The sequence below is a fragment of the Bombus vancouverensis genome, unplaced genomic scaffold, assembly GCF_051014615.1.
Source record: "Bombus vancouverensis nearcticus unplaced genomic scaffold, iyBomVanc1_principal scaffold0022, whole genome shotgun sequence".
In the NCBI taxonomy this organism is placed as follows: domain Eukaryota; kingdom Metazoa; phylum Arthropoda; class Insecta; order Hymenoptera; family Apidae; genus Bombus; species Bombus vancouverensis.
The window spans coordinates 141,793-162,630 of record NW_027468913.1 but is presented as its reverse complement, the minus strand read 5'-3'; the positions used below and the strand labels follow the sequence as shown (position 1 = coordinate 162,630).

The 20,838-nt window shown below is 34.8% G+C and overlaps 1 protein-coding gene and 1 long non-coding RNA gene across 7 annotated transcripts; both read right to left on the bottom strand.

Moving 5' to 3' along the window:
- Nucleotides 1–2,312: 2,312 nt before the first annotated feature.
- Nucleotides 2,313–3,239, bottom strand: LOC143304109 (uncharacterized). The gene is made up of 3 exons (XR_013060794.1): nucleotides 2,911–3,239; nucleotides 2,628–2,756; nucleotides 2,313–2,380 (listed from the first exon to the last, which is right to left on the bottom strand). It is a non-coding gene; the product is annotated as an uncharacterized LOC143304109 (long non-coding RNA).
- A 3,221-nt stretch (nucleotides 3,240–6,460) lies between these two features.
- LOC143304105 (uncharacterized) lies at nucleotides 6,461–20,108 on the bottom strand. Of its 6 annotated transcripts, none has more exons than XM_076626464.1 (5): nucleotides 20,021–20,108; nucleotides 19,174–19,269; nucleotides 15,035–15,241; nucleotides 13,794–13,942; nucleotides 6,461–6,674 (listed from the first exon to the last, which is right to left on the bottom strand). In XM_076626464.1, exons 3-5 carry the CDS (start codon nucleotides 15,123–15,125, stop codon nucleotides 6,648–6,650), a joined length of 267 nt encoding a protein of 88 aa, XP_076482579.1. In that variant the 5' UTR covers nucleotides 15,126–15,241; nucleotides 19,174–19,269; nucleotides 20,021–20,108; the 3' UTR covers nucleotides 6,461–6,647. The 6 variants fall into 6 exon arrangements, with proteins under 6 accessions (XP_076482579.1, XP_076482574.1, XP_076482578.1 ...); XM_076626459.1 differs by lacking the exon at nucleotides 6,461–6,674 and adding an exon at nucleotides 6,687–8,112; XM_076626463.1 differs by lacking the exon at nucleotides 6,461–6,674 and adding an exon at nucleotides 6,687–8,112 and having other exon boundaries at nucleotides 15,035–15,172.
- Nucleotides 20,109–20,838: the final 730 nt, after the last annotated feature.

Sequence of the window (20,838 nt, the reverse complement as noted above, 5' to 3'; positions counted from 1 at the left end):
CGAATTTGATTAAAAAGGAAAGATCTTTAACAAATATTCTTCCCATTGATACATTCCTATATTTTTGATTTAATTATTTGAAAATGCAATTTTGCATATACCTATGTGCTATTATATACTATAATCGCAGGCGTTTCTTTAAAATGATGTACTATTGAAACAAGGCAAAGTATCGTCGAATTCTTCTAGATTCAATTTCTCAAAAGAATGGCTCTATTGATTAACCAAACATAGTTCCCATAAGCATATACGTACTTCTCAGAAAAGATAGTTATATCTAGATCAATATTACTCCCCACAGTGACCTATATGTCAAAGAAAAAAAAGACACATCAAGTATTAAATCATACTACTATTACGTCCACTATCTCTACAAATCCTCCACTCTTGGAAAAGTCTATCTTATTCAAACGTAACGTAACTCAAATTAAATCTTTTCCATCATCATAAATACGAAACATTTATAAAATTATCATCTTCGATTATTTACTCAACATCTAGCTAACAAAATCTTCTCCATCGCCGTACCCCTTAATTCTGACCGCGTACAATTAACGTATGAATAGTTAATTTATTGAAATTTAAACGACCATTTTACGCTACTTGTACTCGAATGATTTTAGGATCTTGCTGTATCTCTTGCACAGTGTTATACTGACAGGCGAGAAACATAGAAACGTAACTTCCGATCCACTGATTTACCCTAAACAGACGATGATAGGTTATACGGTGCACGCAATACAGAAGCGTTTCCGATGCAATTCGAAGGTGCGTTGTTACAATGGAGTTCATCGATCCATAATGACTATTTCCCCGCCAACTACAGCCTGTAATAACGGAATAGCCAATAAAGTATATCCTGTCGATTTAATCGTTACCCCCACGGTGCACCGCGCGCACGGAGATCGGATCGGTGATTTTCACGTGATGTTTCGCAAATCGTGAGGCGCTCGCGTGATTCGCGCGTTTTAAGCGTTCCCGCTCTTCCCGTCCGATAGAAAGAGAAAGGGAACAGGGGTGGAAGGAAGAGGGAAGATACGTGATGCGGGTTCAACCTGCCGCGGGAACCTTTAAAGAAGGTCGGTGCAACGGGGGAGATGTAATTTTAATAAGTTGGAGAACAAGTCATTGTAAAAGATGGATATTCAGATGTTGGAGATGCAGCAGATTTACGACTCGCTGGAATTAAGTTAGTTAAGGTGTTGAAAACCTAACGTCTTTTCAAAGGCGTTTGCCGCGTTTCTTTTCAAATCAAAATACATACATACGATACGTACAATGTATGCGCCTAAAGTTTTAAAGTTAATTTCTATTCAAGGAATGGACTGTTTTATTATAGGTTTAGGAAATTGAAAAGAAGCAATTGCTTGTTTCTAAGGAAGAATCGCGAGAAGTACAGTTAGAAACTGTATTGTGAATCACTTTTCCTGGTTTCCGTAACGAGGAAGTGAAAAAAAAAAACGCAGACAAGTCAGCGTTTACCGTAGCTAAATGGAAGATACGCAGGTACGAGTCGTTACAGTTTTGTCGTTGCAACGATTCCCGCTGCGTAATTTGATAATGAACAGTTGAAAAATAGCAGCGTTGTGTCCGTACTCTTTAATATCCCATTATATGGAAGTTAACGACCGGAAAATACACCGCTCAACTACTTGAAGGAAGTAGCTCATGAGCAAGTCTTTTGTATCCTCGCAATGGTATAATTCCTGTAACGTCTCGTTCTCGGAGGATTTATTTCGTTGATTTGTACTTGTTTATTGCTTTTGTGTTTTCATGAATGGAGCATGTCGCATGCGAATCGTAATATGGTTTTAATGGCGTTTCGACTTCAATGATATCAGCGGCTGATTGCGCTTCCCGTAAGAAGCTTCCAATCATTATGTATTTTAGGAACAACAAATAAGGATATTTAGAGAACGAATTAATTATTCAATTGTTCGCGCAAGAAATACCTGTCTCTTTTTCGAAAGTTATAAATGCTGTTTTCAAAGAGTTCCTTAGCTCACCATAAACCAGATAAGAATCTTTGGTTCCGTCTAGAAAAAGAAACCTTCAGATCAAACCGAAAGGGGTTCGGATTATATTTTCTAATCGTATTTGTATATTTCTTTTTACGGTCAGCTTGTCATCCACGTACAATCGAACAGAGAGTCCATTAATTATTTCCCTTCGACTTGTTTCAGGGGGAGCATCTCTGAAGCCATGCCGGCTGACGAGTTCGCTGGAAATCGAAACAGAAGCAAACCAAGACTGCAACCACCTTAACGAACCGCTATTATCACTGGCAAGGTCATCGGGCAGATCTAATCATGCTCACGCCGACCATGCTTCCTGTGCACTCGTTCCTCTTTCTTAACGACGTCAACCAGAAGATCGGGTGCTAAGAAATTCGAAATCGAGTTGATTGAAAATCTCAAGGAATATTAAAAAAAATACGAATAAACAATTTGATATAGAAATCATCCATTTTGGGCAAAGAAAAGAAACAATCAGAAAAAGGAATAACCACAGAAGCTCTGAATTTCATTGCTTCCTAATGGTACTTCCTTGGATATTTTTACATTCTGGAGGCGTGAACGAACTCTGAAAAACAGAAACGACTTCTATCGGATGATCGAAAGAACTACCTGGACACTGAGTATAATTATTCACACGTGCGGATGCCATTTCCGGCATGTTTCTCCATGAAGAAGGTCAGCTTCAGTTTTTGCCACTTGTAGATAGAAGTTGAAGTGGCGGACGTCTTAACGAGGTTGCTAGAATGTCAAAGAAATAGATGAGGGAAATATTATGAAGATATATTTATGAATATCTAATTGAGCATTTAATTAAGAACTTAATCGAAAGACCAAAATAAGTTGGTTCTTGAGACCAAGTACCTATCTAAGTATAATAGTCTTTTGTACTTACGGTTTAGTAAGAGGACTCGAGTAAAACGATTACTCGTTAAAAGGAACAATAGAATAATCATGCCTCCGCAGACGGTGGTCTCTGCTTTCATGCCTCATCGCGGAGAATCTCAGCGAAAAAAGTGTCCCGAAGCGTGAGCTGAAAGGTGGCTATCTAGGCTGCCTAGTGAATGCCGTCGCCATGGTGGAGCTGGCGTGTAGCAACTCCCTAAGTCCAGGAACCTAATCCTGCGTCAGAAAGACAAAATTCGCTACGGAGAAAAGTAAACAAAAATATATATATAGGGAAGAAGCGACAAAGATTAAAGATCGTTAAGAATTACAGGTAATTTAATGATAAAAGGGAGAAAGAATTGTGTAAAAATTCTACTGGAAAAGAAAAGAAAGATTAAGCCTCCAACGAGAAAGACGTGCTCAGAAGCGAGTCCTGCGTAGCGCCATGTAGAGGAGCAGGAAGAAAATATTGGTAATCTCATCGAACGACGAGCGCTTGATATTCACAATTAGAACTCGATATTTTAGCTTCTTATAATATCCTAATAAACTGTCATTTATCGATTACAATTGTCCTGTCGTATTTTATTGTGTTTGCTTTATAAATGTGAACTTTATTCAAAAAGAGTTCATCGATATAACGGTATTGAAGAGAACTACTCGAGAAACTATATAGAGGATTTAATTAATGTGTGGATCAACGTATGTATCACTATATGTAACAATAATATTGACTGTATATGTACGTGTGTAATAAAAGATTTCCGGTTTACAATGTTTACGATACTGATATAAAAATACCATATAGAGGATTTAATTAACGTGTATATCTACGTATATATCATTATATGTAACAGTAACATTATGTGCATATGCGTATAATATTGGTTAAATGTTAAATGTTAATATTGGTTAAATGCGTTAAAGTGAAATGTTATTTACCTATTCAAGATAGCAAAGTAGACATACCATATAGAGGATTTACTACTGTTAACACTCGGTATTCTCGTATTCAAAGTATTTAACCAAATAATTTGGGAATCCAGCGGACGAGCTTGTATTTAATATGATTATATTTAATATAACAACTTTACTCAATATACGCGTAGGATTTTAAATGTCATGAGGGTTGCAGCGGACTCAATTTTAATGTACCTCGATATCTTAGCTTCTTATAATATCCTAATAAAATGTCATTTATCGATTACAATTGTCCTGTCGTATTTTATAGTGTTTGCTTTATAAATGTGAACTTTATTCAAAAAGAGTTCATCGATGATTATCCATTACAGGTTGTTAATAAACCTGAATTATGCACAAAGGAATTGCCGTTAATAACTTAAGATTCTCTGCCCGTCGTACAGGGTACACATAGTAATTATTCTCGACGATCGTAACGTTTAAGTCCAATTCGAGCTTATAGTCCCATGCGAGTTAAACAACGACAATAGTTTGAATTTCTATTTGTTCGTTTGTCGTCTGTTTATACCCGGAGCACCTGCTGTAAACCAATACAAAATTTATTAGATCTATAAATAACACATATAAAACTTATTAATTTATAATTAATATAAAATAGGAGAGCACGAAACTTCCTATTTTATGGATATGTTAAATCTTTGTAAAAAATACCATATCATTAGTATCATTTTAATCGTTCTAAAGGATTTAGCCGCATAAAGCTGAGACCCTTGGAAGAATCGATGTTCACGCGTGACAAATTGAAATTGTGCGAAGGTTCCGGTACGAACATCACAAGCCGAACATCGATACCAGGGGCACAGGCACATGTTCTGGGTTCATTATATATTTATAAAAGGCTGACGATTCAGTAGATGGTCCGGGTAAATTTAAATTGTAAATGAACGCATTGCTGGTTTCAAGTAAAAGCCTGGATAAGAGCGGATATGGTATGAGAGTCTGTCGTGGAAAGGGGAACAGGCCGCTTTTATTTGTAAAGTTTGAATCTCCTCGATATTGAAGATGTTGAAGCTGCAAGTATGTATTTCATTTTAATCCATTCGAGACCGAGATTTAATTGTAAAACGATACCTAGGTGTCGGTACGATCTGAATGTTTAGTTGGAATGATTCTGTGTTTTACTCTCTCCAGGGTATCCTTTTCATACTTTGATTTTAAATCGATGACAATCTTAAATAGTATGCCTCATATTTTTAAAATATAAAATTATATACTATGTTATTCTATAACGTATTATGTACAGTTATATATATATATATATATATATATATATATATATATATAATAATTCTATATTGAAAAAAATATGAAATTAACATGATATATACATTACTACATAAGTTATATATAAAATATGTATATTATACCCTTGCCTACTGACTGATATGAATTTCTTTCGGTCTCGAATGCGTTAAAAGAGAGCGCAAAGAAGTCGAAATTACTTATTGTAATTAGTAAAACGACCTGAGAGGCAGACAGATACAAGAAAGAAGGAATATTATATTAGCGGCATTATCATGTTTTTGCTCTCTTTAATTCTTTCATCGAGACAGACAATCTACAGGTATTAATCGACCAATTTCTCCAAGCTGATAACTTCGAATTGATGTTTATATATAAGAAGTGTTATGTGTTAATCTGTCTAAATATATATATATATATCTGTCATATATATATATATATATATATATATATATATATATATATATATATGAAATATAGTGCGATCATCGCAGTGGGAGGAAATATATATATATATATATGTACTACTTACTCAAACTATGGATCACATAACCTATACGAAAAAAAAAAAAAAAATTATTGTACACTATAAAGCAAGAGGTTAAATCTTTAATCTGTTAAGAATTAAATTTTTTATTGTAACTGCGAAAATTATAAAAGTACCAAGCGAAGCAAGTACGGAATATATGCGGAGTATGAATCGCTCAACGAACCAAAGAGCGGCTCAGTGACAAAATTAGTAAAGTAAAGACCACAAATATTACAACATTATATTCTACCACAAAATAATTCTCTATACAAAAAAGGTACACAACGAATCGATTTTTCATAACGATAAGAGTCAACAGAACCAATCAAGACCAGGCGAGACTCTCATAAGACAACGATATCAGAGGGATCAAATCAGCGACTTCAATCTATGTTACAGAGTATAGTTATCAAGAAAAATTGCTCTTTTCATGAAAAGTATGGTAATGATACTCTTATAATACATTGTATATCTGGCAGTCGGATGTGCCCGTGGCCATCGGAAATGTAAAGACGACGCTTTTAGAAAGTGATAGCGCCATCGCGTTTTAAAAACGCGTTAGAAGAAGGACGGTTTCGCTATCCAAGGCGAATCGAAAAGTGTGCGTGTTGCGAGAATCAGAGTTGATCGAGACGTCGAAGCATAGAGTCGTTAGAATTGAGTTGCGAGTGTTGTCGAGTGTTAGAGTTGCTAGTGAGAGAGAGAGAGAGAGAGAGAGAGAGAGAGAGAGAGTTACCAAATAGTTGTCAAGTTATTTGTTGTAAATACGAGCGTTGCATTTAGTTTTCCTGTTAATCAAACATCGTTTCTCTGTCTAACTAATATCTGTATTTTCAATCCATTATTAATAAATTATAATTAATCGGACAAAATTACACCTTTAATATATTCCGATATGGTGGGTCCTTAGGTTTATTGAGGGTCGAAGTGACGTTACGCAGGCTGGTTGTTGTCCGGTGGCGCGAGCTGGCGCGGGCTGGCGTGCAGATGTTTTAGGCGGCGTAACAACAAGGAAGATCCTAGAAAATGAGAAGGGTGGATTAGAAGAACGAAGAAAACTCGAAGAAGATACAAAAGAAGAAACTACAGAGACAGAAGTCAATTCAAAAGGTATATTAAATAATAAGTGCGATTTACTTGATACCGAAAGAGCTATTGAAATTAATGATACGGTTCAAGATATTAAATTTACTGAAGGTAGAAGCCGCACTCAAAATGATATGGAAGATGTAGTAGAAGATTCACAAGAATTATCTAATAAAAGTAAGTTATCAGAAATAAGGATTGCACTTAACAAAATTGAATATACAAAAACTATTTTACGGAATAAAAAGAATTCATTAGAAAGAGAAAGAGGAGTAAGGGGAAAGAAGAAAATGTACAGACAGAAATTATTTCAAAAAATATATCAGATGATAAATGTGATTTGCTTTAGAAAAAAAAAAAAAAAATATTATCCACAAACTACATTAGGAATTTATCTATTTTAGTGAGGAGAAAGAGAAAGGATAGAGGAGTTGATCAATAGACTGTGGATTTTGAAGCGTTTATGAAAAACTTACAATTTTAATAAAATATTCAATGTAAAGTCTTTGTTATAATATTCAGATAGATAGATGAAAAAAATACTGAATTTGCATAATTACTCATGGCTTATTGATCAATCATGCGACTCGTTCAGAGGTAACTCGAGTTGTAAAGGCGACAATTTATTAAAAATGGTATATCTGACGTACGATGCATTTGCTCATGTTAAACTATTTAAATAAGTATAAAAATCACGCGAAAAAAAAATCTACTGAAAATAATGTTGAACTAGTTAATAATAATAAATCATATAGTGAAACACAAACCTTAAATCAAGATTTTAAGTTCAAAAAAAAAAAAAAAAGAAAGAAGAAGAAAGAAGTTGATAAAATGACAGCAATAAAATGACCAAAAATTGAATTACGATCCCGAGCATCAACTCGCTGATCTTCAAGTAGAATGTTCCGACAAAGACAGGACGACACAAGAGTTCGAGAAGCACATAGAGGACATGAAGGAGGAAGTGCAAAAATTAGAATTGCAACTCGACGAGTTACAAAAAAAAGAAAAACACACACGCACGTAAAAAGAGTTCAATCTTTTGGAATACAAATGGAAGAACTAACAATAAAATTAGAAGAAATAACACAGAAGAAATAAGTCACCAATATGAAATTGCCTGATGGCTGATGTTGATCGTTGACGTTTATAATGATTGAATTTCGTCCACGGCGCCATCTGGATCCTTGTTGAAAAATTCAAATAGCCGCAACAGCACCATTGAGCTCATCACGTTTGTTGGTGAGTCGAGGAGCTGGAGGATTTCTCATCCTCAAGGACATAAATTTCACCGGTTCCGGTAATGTTTTTTACATGGTCCAAGCATTCGAAATCACAACATCGCTTTCCAAGACGAAATTTCCTGCATGGCTGTAGTAAACAGAAATCGATCAATTGTACAGATCAATCGTCACTCGACTGCTCGAGAATTCAGGTCATCCAGAGAATAGAATAGAGACGTGGAAAAATGTAGTGCGATCATCGCAGTGGGAGGAAATAGGGGGATAGGGACCAAATGAATGAACGAGATGTTAAGGACAACTGACGACAAGTTCTTCTTTTGTCGAGAATTGCATGTTTGTGAATGGTTTGTGGGTGGTTAGGTGGAGAGAATTGAAGAGTTTGGAGGTGACTGGAAGAGTGTTTTGGGCAAGGTAGATTGCAGAATGGTTGCGGTAGCATTGTGTTAATTATGGGTTTGTACATGTAATCTTTGTATGTATCACTACATAGAACCTAACGTATATTTTTAATAATACATCAGAGTTTTAGTTATTTCATAGCTATGAATTTTATACTCTATAATCTTGACGTTTTATTTCACAGAAGCGTTTGAATATCCATAAAAATTAAATGAACCAATGTATTCATTATCTTATAGAGAAGATATATTATTTTTAATTATGTTCCAATTATTTATCATGATCCTGATTTCCTTATTCTGAAAATTTGAAAGGAAGTTTTGTAGTTTGATACTTTCAGCGACAAAGGGTCAATATTGCTTTAGTATATTTCGTCACATATACATGTATATCTATATATCCACCGAAAATGCGCTCTTGTAGACAAACGCTCGATTCGCGTCATAGCTTTTAAAGCTTGTCGCATCTCAATCAGTTGGAAAAAGTTTTTCCTGTAGCATATTTTATTTTTACGAACCAACAAGGTCTTTGTTTATTTCCTTCTTTTTTTTGCTCTAATTCCCCCATTGTTTTTTCAAGGATAGTATTTCAGAGCCATTAGTCAAGTTCATTGTAACAATAAACGTACGTTTCGGAAACATTTTGTGCTGTGAAACAGAATACACTAAAGTTTGAAGGTCACATCGATTTTCGAAAGTTTATAAATGGAGGTGTATGACAGTATCACCAGCTGTTGCTGTCCCCAAGCGCCAAAATACGTTCTGACTACTATTTTATGTATCTCACAGAAGTATGTCTTCATTCATCATCTCCCATGCCATCCACCAACGTGTTCTTAACATGTTATCTCCTAGTAAAATATTGATGTTGAGTCAGATATCCAACTGAATAATCTTTTCGGTGTCTACTATAAGACATTTAAAACCAAGGCTCGTACACACGTGTGCTTATACGTCAGATGTAATACTTAACAGGAAACCTGCTTATATTAATATTAAATTTATGCATAGTAGGATGTTCGACCTTTGTAAAAATGAAATTATAATACATACAGTTTCACCGTGGAAAAGTGAATCTTTCTAGCATGTCCACGCAAATGAAGGGTAGGGAAGGACTGTGCATGCACCAAACAACTTTACGTTCGTAATTTTTCACACAAATGTACAACTGTAGGGAAAAAAATTATCTCTGATTTTTCGGATGTTAGGAGTCGACAATATCTCATAACGGAATGCTGTGTTCTACGTATTCTATTTTTGTTACGAAAGTGGTACAAACGAAGTCCACATAAGAATAGTACAACAAAATCGGTTGAGGTTAGGTTATCGTGCAGATATCGCGGCTTTTGCATTGCAAATCACGCAACTGCCAGTCTCGTCGTTCCTTGTAAACGAAAGAAAGGTATTGTAATCGGTCGGAATTAACATAAAACTCGTCGCATGCGACCATATGGCCTGAATGGTGAATAAACGAGAGTAGAGCGCGAGCTATGTGATTCTAACCGTTTAGGCGGAAACTAATGATTGTAACTAGAGCCGAGATATATGCCAATATTACTTTGCTCGACAAAGCGTATAAGATGAGGAGAGAATCGCGATAAGGTAGAACAAGAGACAGATATTCTCTACGTAAAGCAAGTCTGTCAACTAGATTGAAATCCTATAGCTATAACTACAGTGAATCCATATTCTGGCGAATTGTCTTTTCACAAATGAAGCTTCTGAAGAACGGAATTGATACAATAACTACTGTTCATTCATAACTACTGCTGTAAGAGTCTATATATTTGTCTATCTATATCTATATATATATCGATCTATATATATTTGTCAGAATGTCATTTTATCAAAAAACCCATCCTCTGTAATCATAGTTTATTGATTATTATAATCATTATTAATTTAACATTTTTGTGTACATACAAAATTTAAATTATACCTCGCTTGAGAACAAAAATTCTATTTATTTTCCTAACATGTACTAATAATTATTGATCAAACTAGAAAAAGCTGGAGGAGATTACTTAGGAAGATTACTTAGCATCTTATATTCCTATATTTATGTATAGTAAAATGGCTTGTATCCATTTTCATGAATTATAACTGACATTTCAAAGCATTCATGTAGATATGTAACTCTCGTTAATTAATAATTTAACAATGCGTCATGAAACGTATCATTTTCGTTTCTTCCTTTGTTTCGTTATACACAGGAACGAATTTGTAAATAAAGATGTATAATCAACGATAACATATGACAGCGAGTATAATAACTGTCAGCAAAGGAAGAGGTCGGTAAAATGATTGTGGTTCAGTGTATCGGTAAATAAGCTTTGACAGACGTTGCCGGGGGACTCGGTGTCGGTGAAACCGCGTCGATGAAATGATTGTCAGTAATTTAAAGATAACCCAATTTATTGATCTGTCTCCCTTTCATGGCGTTGTACGTCTCTCTATAAAACATATTCTACCTCGGAGGGCTGAAAAATTTAACTTGGTCTCACTGGACTGGACTGTAAGTAAGAAAATTGAAATGCAAAATCCACGTGTGAGCGCAACGGTTTAGATGGAAAGTTCGATAGGACAATTATATATATTAGCCTGAAAGAAAGCTCGTGGCTTCGCACGCAACACGTAATTTCCCTCGCTGAAATAATCCTATTACAACGATACGATTTAAAATTTTCCTTAACAGACCTCGCAATGTAATTCTTCATCTACAATTTTTTATTCGGCCTGAAACAAGAGACTTTCGAAGCCTTATAGAGTCTCGCGAATCTAAAAGTCAGGTTTCAACGTATTTTCGCGTCTTATTCTATAATACTGAAGACATTAAAGGTGTTAACGATTATTGTCTCACTATGTACGTACATCAAACGAGTACTTACGTAAGAGACGAATGGAAATGGAAACAGCCGAGAATAATTGAAGATAATTTGAATACGTTCCAGGCTATAATACAATTTCTCGTGAACCGTAATTGATTCGCAGAAGGGAATTGCTGCTTCTCACGACTAGCAAAGTGTTTCGCAAAAAAAAAAAAAAAAAAAAAGTAAAGAAAAATGGTATCGGAAGGATAGAAAAAAAGCGGTGGCCTACATCAAGCAATCTTCATGCCGATAATGCATTTATTATTCAGTTCGTTCATTTTCTATCGCGTAACAGACACTGGGATAACTGACAGAACGAGCGTATAAATCTTGCATCTCTCGACCTGACTTCTCCCGATGGAAAAATATTTACTGGTCTGGAATCGTGCATCGCTAATTAGTAAAAAAGTAATAAGCAAGAAAGCAATTATACTACCGGATTGGTATTTCTATTTTATTGGAGATTAATTAACCTGAGTAAACCAACAAAAACTTATCGAAAATCAATCGAAATTAAATCACCTTTTCAAACAGGCTATAAATAGCCAACTAATATTTGCAGTAATAAACTTCACTTTCGAATAAAGTATACGCTCTATAAATTGTAAATTGATAATTTCGTTATTATATCATTTTTCTTAGTCTAAACTGAATTCAGTGAAAAGAGCTTTCAATTGAATTACACACTTCATTAGTTTATGAATTATATTCGTTACCATACGTACAAAAGAAGGTTGACTGGTTTAAAAATTCAAAGGGTAGAACCTCCAAGCTCACGATTGGAAACAGATTCAGTTCAATGGTTTAATTTGCCATTTAATTGAATTCTCTGGCAATTTCAGCGAACTGTGGGCTTTAGAAGTGTCCAGCATTCAAAGGCAAGACCTCCTCCATCTTTCTCTTTCTTTCAGTTCCAACCTCAAGTAATTGACCTGTTAATTCGACGCTATATTTACATGCTAGCAAGGGATTCAGACGACTTCATTGCGTTAAATTCGCAATTTAGCAAACACGAATGTCTCAATCAATTTGTAGTTCGAAACAAATAAAAGATAATCAATTTTTCAAAATAACAATCGATATGTTCAATGCATTTGTCGATGCATTTGATCGTTATGTTCATTTAGCATTTTTATAATAAAAGCGTAGAACACATGTACATACACATAATATTCCATGAAATGATTTATACAGACTATGAGTCTCGTTTTATCATATTATAAAAGAATGAATTTTTCCCAATAAATGTAACTTCATACAAAATCTCGTTTAAAAAATTCAGTTTTTATTCTCATCAAATTAATTTAATATCGGAATATGTCATTTTAGTCGTTATAAAAATTTTATGTCAAAAAGCGTTCGCAGATACATATATAAATAAATGTCCAATCCTATGCATTTATTTAAGCTGAAATCTGAACTTAAATATTTATTAACAATATTCTGACGAATATGTAATGAAAGATAAAAGCAGCTTTATTTTTTTTATAGGATGGCTCATGTTTTTTATTCATTTTATGCTTTTCGTTGTCAGCGCGTAACTACCTATCAGCCGCATGAATGCCAGGTTTTACTACTCAGAAGCGAAGAAGCGAAGAAGCAAATATACGTTACCTTGCATGGAAAAACGTTAGATACATATAAAAGTCATAACGTAGCTATTTACACATGGGGAATATTTATTTTTGTATGAAATATTTTTGCTTCTGAATTCTCATTATAAATGTACGTCCATTTCCTACGTTAAAGTACGTCTCTGCTTTGAAAACCTTCATTTAAATATAACGGTTAACAAAATATTATTAGAAAAATATTAAAACGAGACGCTAAAAGAACATTTTAATAAAGTACAAATGATTATTTGTTCTTTGTTAAATTACACTGCTGTAACTCTAATTTTATTAAATTCAAAATGAATCATTTATAAACTGAACCGGAATATAAAATTTTATTCCGCAAAAATCATAAAGTTGAAAGTTAGGAACGAATAACAAATGAATAACCTAGTTTCATTAAAAGGCACGTGTACGCCAATCCGCGTAATAACTTTGACACTCCAATTATTATAAAATATGTATCCTTAAGGGATTTTTTGCGCGAATGCAAAATACTTTTCATACGTGCAACTGAATAAATGGGGCGTGATTTTCAATATTTCCTTTTGTAGAATTTATAACAAAGTAACTTTTTCACAAATGTTTTCGCTAACATTTTTACAACGTAAATGTCTTCTTTTGTAATTAATAATTTCAACATTTCTCTGAACAGTTTCGTTGCGATAAAAAAAATATACAAAGCTTATGACGTGCTTGTTTAAAAATATTTATACGGAACAAGACTTTGAATTTGTCAGACCAATCGTTCTAACGAACGAATAAATTAAACGACTCGTAACAAAGAATTATTCCTGTCCATGTTTCTCTTTGTAAAAGTAATTCAAGGCAAGTTAGATGAATCGCTGTGTACCCTATTCGCATTAACGGTGTGCTTTAGTTTCTCTCTGGTTGTGTTAAGTGTTTAAGTAATGAGCATATACTCACTACGGGCGGGTTGCATACGATCGATATGCACCACTTCAGCCTCGAATTGTAGCAGACGCAGAAACTGCAAACCGAAGGCCCCGGCTCAAACGTAAGATCATGTCGAATGGTTTCTCCTTGAAAGTCAGCACAGCGGTTGTTTATAGCATCTGAAAACGATTCTCAGCTTGAATATCTTTGCCATTCGACGGTCGTACGCGCAGTTACGTTAACCGTTTCAACGCCACTCAGCGTGATCATGCTGTACGCATAGTGTGGTGAACTGTGTCGCGATGTTTGGTTACGATTGTCAATTCACAGCGCGCTCGGTTCCGAACGTAGCTTGTCGCTAGTCTATCAGAGTTTCCTCTCGTAATTACTTTTCTTTCAAATAATCGTAAACCAAATAAAGAAAAAACTAATGTATAAATTACCTCTTGAATTGGAAAACCAATTACAGAACGTCACACAAACAAAAGGTAAAGCACGAATATTTGGCAACCTTTTGACTCTTTAGTGTAACGTTTCTGATATAGCTGATGAAGTGAAGCGTGAACGCGTTGAAAGGTATGTTTCGACAAAAAAAAAGAGCAGTGCAATCGAGTTGATCGGCACTTCTCGTAAATAAATAAACGAAGCGCTATTGCGCTTCATGGTACAATCCGATACGGATTTTTAAAACATCCCTGATACTGAAACGGCTAATAGCGTTACGAAAACGATCGTGCCAGGAAATTTTTGATCAACGGATCCGCATTGCGGCTGCCACGATGCTTCTACGTAGCATTGATGCTTTATCGATGAAGCACGATTGAAATTGGATATTCGATTTCTTACTGGGGAGAGAGTTTTCATATCGTGTTTACTGTTTCACTTCGCAAGTGTGCTTTACAGTATACGTTAGAACTTGAAATCGAGCTATTTGAGTTAAAGTCGCTTGTAGCTTGAAATGACGTTTAAAGGATATAAGAATAATAGAAGGCTAAAATTCAAAAGTGTATATATACATTACTAATATATAATGCCTATAATATATAATATAATAAATAATAATGCCTATATATCGACTAATTTATCAATTAATTAAATCCGTGTATATCAAGTTTTCTATAATTTAGTACTTTCGTGTAACTACAGAAATTTGATGCAATATAAAACTTGATTAAAACAGCGATTCATTAGGAAACGAGAATAATGATGCAAATATTTTTTGTAGCCATTATATAGGATTTCGATCGCATAATTAATCAGTATCAACTTACCAGTCTTTAACGGAAGAACAAAAAGAAGGGCAGGCGGTACACAGACCGCAATCATGATCATTTTCAAGTAGAATCTCAAACTGCCGTACATCTTTGAAAACTTCGTTAGTCGTAAGGGATCAAAGGATGATGTCCGCGCTGCGGAAAATAGATGAGAAGCGGCTATTTCAACAACCACCGTGTAGGTACTGCACTAGCCAGAAGTATCTGCGACAGAAATCAGAATACACTCGTTTTCGCATAGTTGGATCAATTTCGCGTGGGACTAACCTGATTGAACCTAACGCGGGATAATTGCTCAACTCACGACCTTAACCAGCCCGCTTGATTCTCTGTAAATGCTTGAAATTGACGCTTGGATTCTTTCCAGATTAACTAGCTTTGCCCTCCCCCCCCCCCTCCCGTTATCTATTTTCTTAGATCGACTTAAACTGCCGCAACATATTATCTTTCTTCTTTTCTTTTCTTTTCTTTTCTTTTGATCTTTTAAAGCCCTAAATCGCTGGCTATTATATTTTGTACACTCAATTACTCTGTAAGTCATAAGTACATATGTTTTACAACGTTATTTGTCATATTTCAGTTAAACCCCAGAAAAGCCAGAAATATATTTGCAGCGTGTTTTAACGCGTCCCTGGCAAAGATCTCAAAAACAAGTTGCGACACAATTTAAAGCGACAAATAGCACCGCGTATCTCGTTGTGGTAACACACGGTTCGCCAGCTTTTTAAAAGCGCTCTCCGTTTGCTTTTTCCTCTCTTCCCTGTCTCTTCGTTTTTTCTTAACGAGCAAAACCATTTTCGCGAGGACGAGAGTACGGAAATGACGTACTGGCAATTTTGTTTTGCGATAATACAAGCAGCTCGGTTTCAGTGAATTAAACTTGGCCCCAAGCTTCTACTTATCCCTACCTTCCTTTCCTTTATTTTCCCTTCTATATCGGTTTTGCGGTTTTCCACATTTCCATCACAATAAACCATGTTTTTTCTCGATTTTACATGTTAGCCAATGATTCGCGGCAAAAGCGTCGACTGTAAAGATATTTATAGTTGCAATAGCAACAAGTATGTTTTCTCAAATAGAAAATATTGGGAGCGTACACGCTGGCAAAACAATTCATGAATAGCTCGTCCTCTGCTTGTTATTTGTTTCGATACTGTTAGCAAACAAATTCATGAAACATACTGGTATAGCGTAAAATGAACATAAAAGTTTTGCGTACACTTGAGAGCTGAACTTTGGCTGTTATACGTATATTATATATATACGCACACAGTTATGTATATGTATATATATATAGAAAATTCCTTAGAATTTTGAGCTTAATAACATATTAAAATCATTAACATTAAGGAGGTGAACTTTACTTACCAATTACCAAAGTTTCTTCCGCCAAATAATACATAAAAATTGAAAAAGATAATGTAACTAGTTTTAACTTTTTTTTGTGTTATAATTTGAATCACTCGATTTATCCGACTGAGGATGGTCGATCGCAATCTCAATTTATACGTATTCTCATCGCATGAAATAGATCACACGAGGGATTTTCAAAAGTCGATGGAATATTAATGGCGATTAATTATTTACAGGTGTATTCTGTGCGGCTAAAGCAGACACCTAATGAATTATTGAGTACCAGGAATGTTAGCGGTAAACAGGATTGCGGCTATGAATGATTCTCTAATGTGTATATTAGAGATGAATTTGATAATTTATCCTCATAATATGCAATCCGCTTTTAAGTGTAAATCATAATTAACAATTTCTGTTTGATCAAATATGAAGAGTGGATAAATCGATACGCTTAAATCAATATTAGAATTTCTTAACATTTTTATCAAATATTTTAGCACTGTAGAAGCATCGTAGTAGAGAAATATTAGGTTGTTCCAAAAGTTTCTTTCGTTTTATAAGAAAGTAATAGATGTACAACATTTTTCGTTTTATATTATTTTATTGAATTACGTGTGATCCACCTTTTTCCAATTTAATATAAAATAATATAGAATAACATAACTGTCATTTCTTTATAAAACGAAAGAAACTTGGGACAACCTAATAGGAATTTACTTTTATTATCCATTATAAAAATGGATTGTTAATCCTCTAGGAGATACGAACAATATAATTACAATTAATAAGGAATAAGTTAGCATAACTTAAACCAGCTTTTGCAGAAAGCTATTAGCTGAAGATGTTTATTAAACAATGACAACATGAATTTTCTTAAGTACCCCATTTGGTACTTAATCTACTTCGTAAGTACTGTGTGTCCTAGCCTTCAAAGGATGCAATTTTAACCAGAATGTTTCACATTACCTACCCGTATTGTTTCCTTGTAATATAATTTATATTTACATTATCTACGTTACGTTACATTCTACGCGTTAATGTAATGTGATTTTTATTTCTAATCGAAGTTATTTAAAATTTGTAGTATCTCAATAAAAAATTAACAGCCTGCAAAAACTTCACAGAAGCATTAGTATCTTCGAAACTATTGAATTCAAATGGCTAATATTCTTTAACAATATGCACTCGACGACCTTTATCGAGAGAAGTATGTGACGTAATAGTTAAACTTTCAATTCATATACATATATCGTTTATGAAAAAGTAGTCATTCTGCTTTTGTGATCTGTGACACACTATAAATTCTCATAAGCTAACTAACGCGTAATCTTCTGTAACGTATTAATATAATATAGGTATGTATATCTCGACTTCGAGCAACCAATTGGTGATAAATAAGCTTTAGTACATACTTCTTACACGTAACAAGAGACCAGTTAACATCTCTGCTCTTAAAAGAAAAACGAAAGAAACTCTGAAAAGCTGCAGGGTTCAGGTCGAATAACACCAGCTCAGATAAATGACCCTCTAACTTACCTTTGTCCTCATCGACGTCAGTGATTTTAAAGCTAGTTATAAAGTGCACTTCTCAGCCAGCGTCCACGGCAGTCAATATTATTTAACGGGTCCTAACGCGATGTAAAAAGGGAAAAAGGAGGAAAGAAGGAACAGGGAAGCAAAGAGAAGAAACGAATTTTTCATTTTCTCGAAACTGGATCAAGTTTCAGGCTGCTCGCCAAAGAGTCTGTAGCTAACGAGACAAGATTAGACAAACCACGCTTTAAAATTTCCACAGAATTATAATAATCCTCGAAATCAATACGATTCGTCGATCCATCGCCTGATTAAAAAATGAGATAGGATGAAGCTCACTAGTCGGCCTTTGAACTTTCAATAGTGCTTACGGCTCGTATACTCTAGTTTGAATGCTACAATGTAAGCCAAGTCAGCTGTAACTAGCGTTCGCGTGATTGTCGCTATCTATTATTCACGCGTTACACGTTCACCAGACAAACGCGTCTACCGGTTGACATTGTTTTCTGTCCTGAGTTTCAAAGCAATTATGTTGCTTCGTGTAATCAGATCTCGCCAAACTAACGATAAGTTCTTGTTTGATCTTACACAGTTACTAAAACTATACAAGTTAAACCAATCTAGCCTAAACAAGTAATGTCGTTATATATTCTTTTTTAAATCTATATATTGTTTAATAAACCGTGGTTAGGATATAGTAGCTGACAAAAATATTCGGACAAATATATTTGTAGAAACATTTTAGGAGTGTATTATGCATAGTGGCACCATTTAATACTGTACTGTGACTATCATGGTCGTGTTGGTATTATTCGAAACTAATCTGAAAATCTGTATGGAATTTGTAAGATATTTAGTACGAGTACTGTGCATTACTGATATGTACACAACCGAGACGAGATAACGAAGGTACTGCTCTCCATCGTTCATCGCTACGCGTTGCTAGTAGCAACGTATAATGCATATATATCTCGCAAATACCATAAAAGTACCCAATGGAACCACGTTTAATATTTGATAATAATGTCCCATTACAGTTTCGTCATTTTCAATTGATTAAACACGACCCTCTCTTTAAAAATTAGAAGATAAAATACGTAATACAAATCTACTCGAAATCTTTTAAACCTTACGGACGACTACTTATGGTCTTTAAAAGCAGCAGGGATTAGCAGAATATTAACTGCGGATTTTTCTCGAGAGGCTCGTAAGGATGAACAGCGACGAGTATCTAGAAGCTATGTACTCACCTGGTCAAGGAGACTCCAACACCAAGGACGTTGGAAGTTTCGAGAAGCGATGATGGAAACTGAAGTAGCACGTCAGGTCAACTCCGGCGAAAACTGCTAAAGAAAGAAAAATCCAACTAATTTGTTTCCAACAATAAAATGAAATTAATTTGTTTCACAAATTATTAACTGGATATTATTCAAAAATTATTCAAAATTCGCTTGATTGATTCACGGCTCGGGACATTTGGGTCATACCATTTTGGTAATGGACGAAAATGGCAGAAGGAAGAACGACCGTTTTTTTCATATTTCTCTTTCCCCGGGAAACGATGGAATGCCCGAGCACCTTGTTTCATTTCTTCTCGACATCAATTTCAATCTTTTTAAACGAAATATAATCTGAACGATGAAAAGTTCATTCAAATAATGCTCCGCGCCAGACACTCACGAAAATTAAGAAGAAACACGGAAAATTCGCGAATAAAACGGATTTCTTTGTCCCAGTGAGATAATAAATCTCGTACACGTATTGGTTTTTAAAATCAATATATCCACCAATGTGCACTCGTTTAACAAGGGTGATGGAACGTGCCAAAAATCTCTCAAGAGGGTCTTGGCAACGGAAGTGTCGAAAATGTCACAATTATGAATGAAAAATTCGAATAGTTGCTGATTTTACAGTCGAAACCGATAAAGAACTCCAGATATTCCCCCAATTAATTTACAATAAATTCGCGAAAATGATCGATTGCTGACGTCATTGTATTCTAGAAAGATTGTAAAACGATAAGAATTTATTGAAAAAACTTATATTCGATGATAACACTTCTAATAAGAGTACTAAGAGGAGCGATTCTGCACTCACCTTCCTGCCTCGAAGTACCGAACGCAATTAACCGTCCGCCCAGGATGGAACCGTTCGGAACTTTTGTAAGTCACTGCACGGCCGCTGCCTATGGTGGAAATGTAATAGATATGAGTACAGAGCGCGTGAGCGAACTAAAAACGCGATAGAGAAGTAGAGAGAGGATGTTCCGTCCTTGTCTAATGACGCGCACTTGTACAGGAAATATGTAACAGCGGTATACGAGCAGCGTCAGTGTCCACTAGTGTGCATGCCTGATTAAACATGGACAGGAAGTATCTATACATGGTGTTCTCTTTCTATTTCCATGTTGCATCCATCTTTCTATATCCATGTTGCATTAGGAGGAGAGTCGTATTTCGGAACGTCATCGGAACATATTATACCTTGTATGTGATTATTTGGAACACAATGGGTGAGTATATTATAATTAAAATATATTCCTAGTTCCAATTCTTTTGAATAGTGTCAGTGACCAATCGAAATAGAAATCAGTGGACATCATGGAAAGAGAAGGCGAAACCAAATTTGAAAATTCGACATCGGTAATTCAGTAGTTAAGAATAACTCAATCGATTATGTAGATTAACTAGTTATAAACAAATATATGAAGTATAAATTCAAATTATTCTTATCCATCTAAAAATTGGAAATTAAAAAGCAGAAGACAAGAAATTATCTTCGAGGATTTATATAGTAAATACATTCTTTTGCCTGTATTACCTAGAGATAAAACAGTTGTTTGATGGTTATCTTATAGTGTTCAGTCATTGCGAAAAATATTTTTAATCGGTTAAAAACTATAATTAATTAAAAAC